Here is a 12,122-nt window from a genome sequence, read left to right as displayed (position 1 = left end):
TGTTTTCCATTCCTCGTCTCTAGAATTGTAAAGGCAGAAAAATGTGTGAAGAGATAACAGGGGAACACTACTTAGTATTTTAGTTTAACTGATAACATGAGCCCTTTCTTCCAACAACAATGGTGCTGATAGCAGCTATCATCATTCACACCTTTAATGACTGCCAATCCTTCAAAAAAAGGAAAGCTGCTGAAGATAAAATTCTCAATATGCTAGAGAAAGAAAACTCCAAAGTGCACCTATTATTAAAAATAATTTTAAAAGCCTAGGCATTCTACATATAATAAAAAGTGTATTTTCCATGTACAATATTTTAATGAACTATGATGCTTAAAACTTTAGACCTCCAGCTGGATTTACTTATGGATACAACTTCATCTTCTATCACTAATGAATCCGGAGCAATGCAATTTAATTATAGTTCAGAAAGACATTTAGTGACCATATGTATTATATATATACATATGTTCCAGCTTCTGTCTTTGCCCAACAGCCCGATTATCCGACATACAAACGAAATTATGCAGTTAATGATGATCACAGTTTCTCTGAGAACAACAAATAACCAAAGAGACCTCATTCACCCTAGTCCCTGGAAGCACCAAACTATTTATGATGGAGATTTTTATTTGAAAGAGGCCATAAAATGAAGTTACCTGGGTACTTCAAAGTATCCACTGACAATGTAAAGCAGATCACAATTAGGAAACCCACTCATTGCTGACTCGAGTCACCGTATTACTGCATCCTATTAGGAAGTGCTAACTCTATTAGCCACCAAACTATCGATAATATTAGATTATCAAAAAGTGTTTTGATTTGCTAGAAACCCTGAGAATGGACTCTACAGCTATATGAACTCCAGATTAAGAAAACTAGTGCTCCTCTAAAACATCCAAAATCCGCACAATTAAACAATAACGTCTCTCAACATGAGACATGCGCTTTTACCCACCTCCACTTATGAAAAGTTTGGATTTTCCTCGGCACACAACGTAATGACTGTCTTTACTAAAGCAGTGCTGGTAAAAAAAAATAAATAAATCCAGAACTTCTTAACCATTTTTACTGAACAATTCTTTTTCTGCTCTACTTTCATTTACAGGTAATTGCAAAAAGCAAATATTGCCATAACCACTGGGTGTGTCCCCTGCAGATCTGGAATTCTGACCTGTTGATTTTGATGCCATACTGGGATTTGATTATCTACTTCCTTGCCTATCACTGCATCATTGGCCACTGGGCTGCCTTGGTAACAGATGCTGTTAATAGTGTTTAGCTCTGTGTTGTCCATGAAAATCTTTGGTTATCAGTCGTCTTTACTGCGCCCCAGTTGTGTGCAGAGCACTGTACTGAGCACTATAGGGGGAAACAGACATTAATATAAATAAATTACGGATATGTACATAAGTGCAATGGAGGTTGAGGAAGGGGTGAATAAAGGGGGCAAATCCAAGTGCAATAGGGATGAAGAAAGGAGTAGGTGAAGAGGAAATGAAGGCTTAGTCTGGGAAGTCTTGAGCCCCCTTTTTTCTCTCCTCCTCCCCACCCCTACCTCCTTCCCCTATACACAGTACCTGTGTATATGTTTGCACAGATTTATAACTCTATTTATTTTACTTGTACATATTTACTATTCTATTTATTTTGTTAATAATGTGCATCTAGCTTTATTTTTATTTATTCTGATGACCTGACACCTGTCTACATGTTTTGTTGTCTGTCTTCCCCTTCTGGACTGTGAGTCCGTTGTCGGATAGGGACCATCTCTATATGTTGCCAATTTGTGATTCCCAAGCGCTTAGTACAGTGCTCTACACACAGTAAGCGCTCAATCAATACGACTGAATGAATGGATGGAAGGTCTCTGAGCATGAGGTTTTCCTGGTATAAGCCAATACTTCAGTTGGTAAGTTGGATATTGTGCTTGTTACAAACAGCCATTTACATTTTTGCTATGGGTTATGCCTTGGCAATACTTTTAAGATGCTATGATAATTGAAGGGGGTGTGTCTTGGGGGAGTAGATGAGTTACAGACAAAATTCCCAAGGGAAGCTGTAACAATAGGGCGGTCCTGGCTCCAAATTCTCATTTCACCATTCCCAATCCCCACTCCCTGCATTCATGCAAAATTGGTGGGAAGGAAAAAAAGTGATGAATGGGGGACGGGGAGGGGGCATTTGCAGGACTCCAGATACCCAGCAGCAAAGTTAGCACGAAACCCTCCCCCTCTAGACTGTAAACTCATTGCGGGCAGGGAAAGTGTCTGTTTACTGATATATTGTACTCTCTCTGGTGCTTAGTACAGTGCTCTGCACACAGTAAGTGCTCAATAAATACAACTGACTGACTAGGTGGCAACACCAGGCCATGGTAAAGGACTGGCAATGGAAAGCAACATGGCCTAAAATACTCATTCATTCAATCATATTTATTGAGCACTTACTGCGTGCAAAGCACTGTACTAACCGCTTGGGAGAGTACAACAATGAACAGACATAACCCCTCCCCACAACGAGCTTTCCATCTATTCCACCTTCTACAGGTAAGTGTTCCAAAGCCTTTCATTATCTACTACAGGCTCTATCTAATGGCTTTATTTAGTTGCTCAAACTAAAAAAGGCAACTTTATAGTATAAATAAAACCAGTAATACTTAAGGGAAAAGACTATAAGATAGTAACACTTGCTATTTTCCCGGGTATCTTAAACCACATCGTAAAGATGTGGGGACAATTATTCAATTTGCAAGTGGAGAAAATGAGAGCTATTTCTTCTCCAATTAGGACCTGTCTGCAAGTTTTGAACATAACATCTTGTTCTCGGAAAATATTTACAAAAACTAATTAAACAGGGCGACAAAGATAAACAAAAAACCCAGGCTTCAGAAGCACCACAAACCCAGCTAAACAAAGTTTGTTTTCAACAGAGCAGAAGTATCATAAAGCCAGAACACTGGCAACAATAAACAACGCAACTGGTGTCAAGTTTCCAAGGGAAAAATTTCCTAATTAAAGAAATAATGCGCTTATTAAGCCCAAACATCTTTATAGAAAATAGCTACAGGAGGGTATGGTGCTGAATCTGTATTATGAAACAGTATTTTTAAAATCTGATAATGAAACACTTTTCAAGGGACAGGTAAGAAAGCATGGAAGACCAATATTTTTAACTGAATCATGTACCACATTTCCTTCCTCCTAATCCTCCCCCACCCAAGAATTACAAATGTCTCCAGTCCTCCAAGTGAAATGTCTTTTCAAAGTTAAGAATTTGGAAGGAAGAATGGTAATAACAAAATGGATTTTAAAACCTGAAGTTTTGTAAAAAAAAAATGCTTTCATAATCAATGAAGTTTAGGAACAAATACCATACAGGAAATTCTTGATAGGTGAACAAGTGAGTGAACATGCTGGAGAAATACCACACAAAACTTCAAAACTGCGAGTAAATAGGCAACAACTGCAAGCCCCAGAATAAAGGAAGTCATCAAGTTGACTGTAGCAAAAATAGAGATGAAAAGTGGGCCAATACAAGTAAATTAATGACCATTTACTGACTAGAAATAAGGTAATTTTGTGTGAGGGCGTAGGTGAGCAGAGGCATGGTGATAAATCTGTTTAGACACCTTGCCAAACCATGATGAAAGCTAGAAGTTACGATTAAAACTTAGGCTTCATATTGCCCTATCTCAATTTCAGTCTTTACATTAAGCCCCTGGAACCAGTACATGAGCGGACCAAATTCACAGACAAAATATCCAACTTGTAAACAGGTAAATTTGAATTCATTGTTAACTACTCAGATTGTAGAAATGAAATCACCGAGCCAAAACACCCATTAATATGAGCTCATGGCAGCAATTTTCTCAAAAGAAAAAAAAATTCTCAATTTTCTCAATGCTCTGATGTACATCACCCATGAAAACTGGCTCTCAAACCACATACTGGACCATATTTTAACAACATTATTTGTTACAAGTCACCACAGTAAACTATTTGTAAGTAGTTAACCATGTTTTCCATTCCTCCTCTCATCTCCTTAGAATCGTAAAGGCAGAAAAATGTGTGAAGAGATAACAGCGAAACACTACTTAGTAGTTTAGTTTAACTGATAACATGAGCCCTTTCTTCCAACAATGGTGCTGATAGCAGCTATCATCATTCACACCTTTAATGACTGCCAATCCTTAAAAAAAAGGAAGCTGCTGAAGATAAAATTCTCAATACGCTAGAGAAAGAAAACTCCAAAGTGCACCCATTATTAAAAATAATTTTAAAAGCCTAGGCATTCTACATATAATAAAAAGTGTATTTTCCATGTACAATATTTTAATGAACTGTGATGCTTAAAACTTTAGGCCCAATGTCACATAGCAGAAAACTGGGCAGGGAACACATCTACTAGTTAATAATAATAATAATAATAATGGTACTTGTTAAGCGCTTACTATGTACAAAGCACTGTTCTAAGCGCTGGGGGGATACAAGGTGATCAAGTTGTCCCACGTGGGGCTCAAGTCTTAGTCCCCATTTTACAGATGAAGGAACTGAGGCACAGAGAAGTGAAGTGACTTGCCCAAAGTCACACAGCTGACAAGTACATATTTACTATTCTATTTATTTTGTTAATGTGGTGCATCTAGCTTTATTTCTATTTGTTCTGACGACTTGACACCCGTCCATAGTTTTGTTCTGTTGTCTGTCTCCCCCTTCTAGACTGTGAGCCCGTAGTTGGGTAGGGACCGTCTCTATATGTTGCCAACTTGTACTTCCCAAGCGCTTAGTACAGTGCTCGGCACACAGTAAGTGCTCAATATGATTGAATGAATGAATGGAGTCGGAATTAGAACCCATGACCTCTGACTCCCAAGCCCGTGCTCTTTCCACTGAGCCACGATGCTTCAAATACTATCATTATTATTATAGTAAGCGCTCAATAAATACCCTGATTGACTGAAATGGCAGACTCGGTAAACTCATTCCCTGCCCATAAGAAGTTTACAACCTACAGACTATTATAGTAATATAATATATATTATTACTACTATATAATATATATTATAATTATACTATTATTACTACTATATTATATTATATATAATATATTATAATATATTATAATATAGTAATATTATATTATATATATTATAATATATTATTATATAGTAATATTATAGTAAGAGTAATCCACCAGATTACTCTTTCCCCCCCCCCATTACAATGCCTTACTGAAGGCACATCTCCTCCAAAAAGCCTTCATTCATTCATTCAATCGTATTTATTGAGCGCTTACTGTGTGCAGAGCACTGTACTAAGCGCTTAGGAAATACAAATTGGCAAGACTATAATCCAACAGATAACTACTCTTTCCCCTCACACAATGCCTTACTGAAGGCACATCTCCAAAAAGCCTTCATTCATTCATTCAATCGTATTTATTGAGCGCTGACTGTGTGCAGAGCACTGTACTAAGCGCTTGGGAAGTACAAGTTGGCAACATATAGAGACATCTGTGTATTTGTATGGACGTCTGTCTCACCCTCCTCTACACTGTAAGATCACTGGGGGCAGGGACTGTCACTTTATTGCTGCACTGTACTTTCCCAAGCGTTTAGTACAGTGCTCTGCACACGAGTAAGCTCTTAATAAATACAACTGAATAAATGGTGAGTGTCTTTCAGCCAAGGGAAAAGCTGATTCTGTTCGTTTTGTTCCTGGCAGGAGGGTGTCACAACCTTGTCACTGAAGCAGAAAGAAAACTCCCACGGGCCCCAAAGACAACCCTTCAAGGCTCGCTCCTATTTTAGCAAAATTGGACACCACCGCTCACTTCAGGTGGGAGCAATTTCTATTTCTGATTTGATTTGCTTTGTTGGTGCAGCTGTTGGCAGGGTGGGGGGGGAAAGTTGGCAAGCCACAACGGTGCCCCTCTCCAAAGCCTTATCCAGTGGAAGGCAACCCTGGACGTTGGGGAAAAGACCCTTTAATAAATGCATTTTTAAAAAAAGATAGCAAGTCCCCCCCAGCCTGCAAACACACAGTGCCCTGTTCTGACCCCAGGTGTTCTAAGTTTCCATCCCTCTAGACTCTGAGCTTGTGCCTGAGTTATTATATTGTACTCTAATTCAATCATATAGCCCCTACAATAAATTAATACGACAAAAAAGGAAAAAAGTTTTTTAAAGTGCGTAGCAGCATGTGCGCCTGGTTCTGATTTTATGTTAACAATGTTCAGAACTGAGTCAACAGCTCCACCATTTCCTTAGACCCAAATGTCAAATGTGATGTATTCATAGGTAAAAACGGGCTCTAATCTATGCTCTAATTCAATCATATTCAATCTAATTCAATCATATACTAAAGTATACGCTTACTGTTTGCAGAGCACTGGACTCAGCGCTTGGGAAAGTACAATTCAACAATAAAGAGTGACAATCCCAGTACTTTGCACACAGTAAATGCTCAGTAAATAAGACTGAATGCATGAAAAGATGATCCAGTGCTTTGCACACAGTAAGCGCTCAATAAATACGGCTGAAGCTGAATGAAGACATGTCAGTCCCAGGGCTTTGCACACAGTAAATGCTGAGGAAATACGACTGAATGAATGCATGACAACCCCAGTGCTTTGCGCACAGTAATCAATCAATCAATCGTATTTGAGCGCTTACTGTGTGCAGAACACTGTACTAAGCGCTTGGGAAGTACAAGTTGGCAACATATAGAGACAGTCCCTACCCAACAGTAAGTGCTTAGCAAATGCCATCATTATTATTAAGTCCTCAATAAATACTACTGAATGCATGAATGACAACCCCAGTGCTTTGCACACAGTAAGCCAATGTGCCAAGCACTGTTCTAAGCGCTGGGGGGATACAAGGAATGAATGAATTAATAATAATAATAATAATAATAATGATATTTGTTAAGCACTTACTATGTGCCAAGCACTGTTCTAGGCCCTGGGGGGATACGAGGAATGAATGAGTAAATGAATGATATTAATGATGATGGTATTTGTTAAGCGCTATGTGCCAAGCACTGTTCTAAGCGCTGGGGGGATACAAGGAATGAATGAATGAATTAATAATAATGATGATGGTATTTGTTAAGCGCTATGTGCCAAGCACTGTTCTAAGCGCTGGGTGGATACGAGGAATGAATGAGTGAACGAGTGAAAGAATGATATTAATGATGATGGTATTTGTTAAGCACTATGTGCCAAGCACTGTTCTAAGCGCTGGGGGGGATACAAGGAATGAATGAATGAATAATAATAATGATGATGGTATTTGTTAAGCTCTTACTATGTGCCAAGTACTGTTCTAAGCGCTGGGGGGATATGAGAAATGAATGAATGAATAATAATGATGATGGTATTTCTTAAGCACTTACTATGTGCCAAGCACTATTCTAAGCACTGGGGGGATACGAGGAATGAGTGAATAATAGCGCTTACTATGTGCCAAGCACTGTTCTAAGCGCTGGGGGGATACAAGGAATTAATGAATGAATAATAATGACGATGATAGTATTTGTTAAGCGCTTACTATGTGCCAAGTACTGTCCTAAGCGCTGGGGGGATATGAGGAATGAATGAATAATAATGATGATGGTATTTCTTAAGCGCTTACTATGTGCCAATCACTATTTTAAGCACTGGGGGGATACGAGGAATGAATGAATAATAATGATGATGGTATTTGTTAAGCGCTTACTATGTGCCAAGCACTGTTCTAAGCGCTGGGGGGAATACAAGGAATGAATGAATGAATAATAATAATGATGATGATGGTATTAGTTAAGCGCTTACTATGTGCCAAGCACTGTTCTAAGTGCTGGGGGGATATGAGGAATGAATGAATGAATAATAATGATGATGGTATTTCTTAAGCGCTTACTATGTGCCAAGCACTGTTCTAAGCACTGGGGGGATACGAGGAATGAGTGAATAATAATGATGATGGTATTTCTTAAGCGCTTACTATGTGCCAAGCACTGTTCTAAGCGCTGGGGGGATACAAGGAATGAATGCCCGCAGTTGGGTAGGGACCGTCTCTATATTGTGCTGTAGCAATTCTGATTCCTTGCTTAGGCCTGGTGATTTCTTTTGTTGGAGCTGTGAGCAGCAGCACCCTGGCCCTGATCCTTCCACCGCTGGTTGAAATTCTCACGTTTTATAGGGAAAATTTGTGTTCGCGGATCATCTTCAAAGATATCTTTACAGCAGTCATTGGAGTTGTTGGCTTTTTAACAGGGACGTATGTAACTGTTGAAGAGATTATTTATCCTCCCCCCACATCCTTAATTAATACTACACAGAGTCCGTTTTGACCTTTGAATACATCACATTTGAGTCTAAGTAAATGATGGAGCTGTTGACTCAGTTCTGACCATTGTTAACATACAATCAGAACCAGGAGCACATGCTGCTGCCCACTTTAAAAGACTTTTTCCTTTTTTGTCGTATTAATTTATTGGAGGGGCAATATTCCCCTATGTTTAAACTGGAACCTAGCACTTATTTCAGTGCATTTGCCTTGGCAGATACGCAACTTTTAGTTTCAGCACTTATGGAGAAGAAAATCCAAAGGACAGAACATTTAATGAGAAGCAGCATGGCTCATTGGAAGGAGCCCGGGCTTTGGAGTCAAGAAGTTATGGGTTCAAACCCCGGCTCTGCCACTTGTCAGCTGTGTGACTTTGGGCAAGTCACTTAACTTCTCTGTGCCTCAGTTACCTCATCTGTAAAACGGGGATTAAGACTGTGAGCCCCCCGAGGGACAACCTGATCACCTTGTAACCTCCCCAGCGCTTAGAACAGTGCTTTGCACCTAGTAAGCGCTTAATAAATTCCATTATTATTATACGTTGCCGAGACTGTGAGCCCACTGTTGGGCAGGGACTGTCTCTATATGTTGCCAACCTGTACTTCCCAAGCGCTTAGTACAGTGCTCTGCACATAGAGAGCGATCAATAAATACGATTGACGATGATGACTGTCTCTATATGTTGCCAACTTGTACTTCCCAAGCGCTTAGTACAGTGCTCTGCACACAGTAAACGCTCAATAAATATGATTGATTGTACTTCCCAAGCGCTCAGTACAGTGCTCTGCACACAGTAAGCGCTCAATACATACGACTGACTGAGCAATTCACCCTGGTCAAGGATGGAATCCCCCACCCACCAGCAGCCAAGCCAAAAGGCGAGGGAAGGGCTGGAGGACGCATTCCGTCTGTCAATCAATCAATCGTATTTATTGAGCGCTTACTGTGTGCAGAGCACTGTACTAAGCGCTTGGGAAGTCCAAGTTGGCAACATAGAGAGACGGTCCCTACCCAACAGTGGGCTCACAGTCTAGAAGGGGGAGAGAACAAAACCAAACATACTAACAAAATAAAATCAATAGAATCGATATGTACAAGTAAAATAAATAGAGTAATAAATATATACAAACATATATACAGGTGCTGTGGGGAAGGGAAGGAGCGCGGGCATCAGGACTGGTCTGGACGCATCGTGGCTCAGTGGCAAGAGCCCGAGCTTTGGAGTCAGAGGTCATGGGTTCGAATCTTGGCTCCGCCACCTGTCTGCTGTGTGACCTTGGGCAAGTCACTTCACTGAGCCTCAGTTATCTCATCCGTAAAATGGGGATTAAGACTGTGAGCCCCACGTGGGACAACCTGATCACCTTGTACCCCCCCCCAGCGCTTAGAACAGTGCTCTGCACATAGTCAGCGCTTAACAAATGCCAGCATCATCCCTTCCCTCCATCCACCCCTCGGCTGAGAGTGGTACGTCCCGAAGCCCCTCAGGCGCCCCCTGGAGGGAGCTACCACTTTCGGCGCGGCGGGGGGGGACCGGTCGTTGGCCCCCGGACAAAAAGGAAATCGGGGGCGCTCTGTCCCGGCCCGGGGTTCCGTTGGAAGCGGAGGGGGCCGTGGGTACCTAAATCTTCTCCCTCAGACGCCACGGCCGCCGCCGGCGCCGCCGTTTCCATCGCTCCCGGGGCTCCAGCTCTTCCGCCACGGGGAAGCTCGACGCCGGGCGGGAGCTTCCTCCTGACTGGGACGGGGGGGCGGGGGGGGGTGCCCCGCTACTGAGCATGCGCCGATCCGTGGAGGAAGGGGGGTCCCCCGCTACTGAGCATGCGCCGACCCTGGACGGGGGGGGTGCCCCCCACTATAGAGCATGCGCCGACCCCCCCCACCTCGTGCACCCCGCTACTGAGCATGCGTCGATTCCACCCCCCCTTCACCCCGGGGGGTGCCCCCGCTACTGAGCATGCGCCGATTCCGCCTCCCCTTCACCCCAGGGGGGTGCCCCCCCCGCTACTGAGCATGCGCCGATGCTGGTGGGGGGGGCGCACGTGGAGCCGGAAGCGCGGGGCGCGCGAGGCGTTTCCCGCCTTCACACGACGCCTGACTGGTGAGGGAGATGGGGGGTCATTGCACCACGTAATAATAGTAATAATAATAATAATAATAATAATAATAGTATTTGTTAAGTGCTTACTAGGTGCCAAGAACTGTTATAAGCGCCGGGGGCAGCGGGGGATATAAGGTGATCAGGTGGTTCCACGTGGAGCTCACAGTCTTCATCCCCATTTTACAGATGAGGGAACTGAGGCGCAGAGAATAATAATCATCATAGTGAGGGTGTTTGCTAAGCGCTTACTATGTGCCAAGAACTGTTATAAGCGCCGGGGCGGGGGGGATATAAGGTGATCAGGTGGTCCCACGTGGAGACCACAGTCTTCATCCCCATTTGACAGATGAGGGAACTGAGGCGCAGAGAATAATAATCATCATAGTGAGGGTGTTTGTTAAGCGCTTACTATGGGCCAAGCACTGTTCTAAGCGCCGGGGGTGGGGGGATATAAGGTGATCAGGTGGTCCCACGTGGAGACCACAGTCTTCATCCCCATTTGACAGATGAGGGAACTGAGGTGCAGAGAATAATAATCATCATAGTGAGGGTGTTTGTTAAGCGCTTACTATGGGCCAAGCACTGTTCTAAGCGCCGGGGGTGGGGGGATATAAGGTGATCAGGTGGTCCCACGTGGAGACCACAGTCTTCATCCCCATTTGACAGATGAGGGAACTGAGGCGCAGAGAATAATAATCATCATAGTGAGGGTGTTTGTTAAGCGCTTACTATGGGCCAAGCACTGTTCTAAGCGCCGGGGGGGATGCAAGGTGATCAGGTGGTCCCACGTGGAGCTCACAGTCTTCATCCCCATTTTACAGATGAGGGAACTGAGGTGCAGAGAATAATAATCATCATAGTGAGGGTGTTTGTTAAGCGCTTACAATGGGCCAAGAACTGTTCTAAGTGCCGGGGTGTTGGGGGAGGATAGAAGGTGATCAGGTGGTCCCACGTGGAGCTCACAGTCTTCATCCCCATTTGACAGATGAGGGAACTGAGGCGCAGAGAATAATCATCATCATAGTGAGGGTGTTTGTTAAGCGCTTACTATGGGCCAAGAACTGTTCTAAGTGCCGGGGCGTTGGGGGAGGATAGAAGGTGATCAGGTGGTCCCACGTGGAGCTCACAGTCTTCATCCCCATTTGACAGATGAGGGAACTGAGGCGCAGAGAATAATCATCATCATAGTGAGGGTGTTTGTTAAGCGCTTACTAGATGCTAAGAACTGTTCTAAGCGCCGGGGGCAGTGGGGGATATAAGGTCATCAGGTGATCCCACGTGGAGACCACAGTCTTCATCCCCGTTTGACAGATGAGGGAACTGAGGCGCAGAGAATAATAATCATCATAGTGAGGGTGTTTGTTAAGCGCTTACTATGGGCCAAGCACTGTTCTAAGCGCCGGGGGCAGCGGGGGATATAAGGTGATCAGGTGGTCCCACGTGGAGCTCACAGTCTTCATCCCCATTTTACAGATGAGGGAACTGAGGTGCAGAGAATAATAATCATCATAGTGAGGGTGTTTGTTAAGCGCTTACTAGGTGCCAAGAACTGTTCTAAGCGCCGGGGGCAGCGGGGGATATAAGGTCATGAGGTGGTCCCACGTGGGGCTCACAGTCTTCATCCCCAGTTTACAGATAGGGAACTGAGGCGCAGAGAATAATAATCATCATAGTGAGGGTGTTTGTTAA

At 43.1% G+C, this 12,122-nt stretch overlaps 1 protein-coding gene across 2 annotated transcripts in view; it reads right to left on the bottom strand.

The window, feature by feature from the left end:
* Window positions 1-10,040, bottom strand: part of SLC36A4 (solute carrier family 36 member 4) — a 51,656-nt gene extending 41,616 nt beyond the window's left edge. For both annotated transcript variants that reach the window (XM_038761959.1, XM_038761960.1), the window contains exon 1: window positions 9,954-10,040. In XM_038761959.1, the coding sequence (XP_038617887.1) occupies window positions 9,954-10,005 (52 nt within the window). In that variant the 5' untranslated portion in view covers window positions 10,006-10,040. The remainder of the gene's footprint in view (window positions 1-9,953) is intronic.
* Window positions 10,041-12,122: the final 2,082 nt, after the last annotated feature.

Source organism: Tachyglossus aculeatus, chromosome 20 (genome assembly GCF_015852505.1).
Source record: "Tachyglossus aculeatus isolate mTacAcu1 chromosome 20, mTacAcu1.pri, whole genome shotgun sequence".
Taxonomy (NCBI): domain Eukaryota; kingdom Metazoa; phylum Chordata; class Mammalia; order Monotremata; family Tachyglossidae; genus Tachyglossus; species Tachyglossus aculeatus.
Note: the sequence above shows the minus strand (reverse complement) of the source record. Positions and strands in the feature narration are given on the sequence as shown.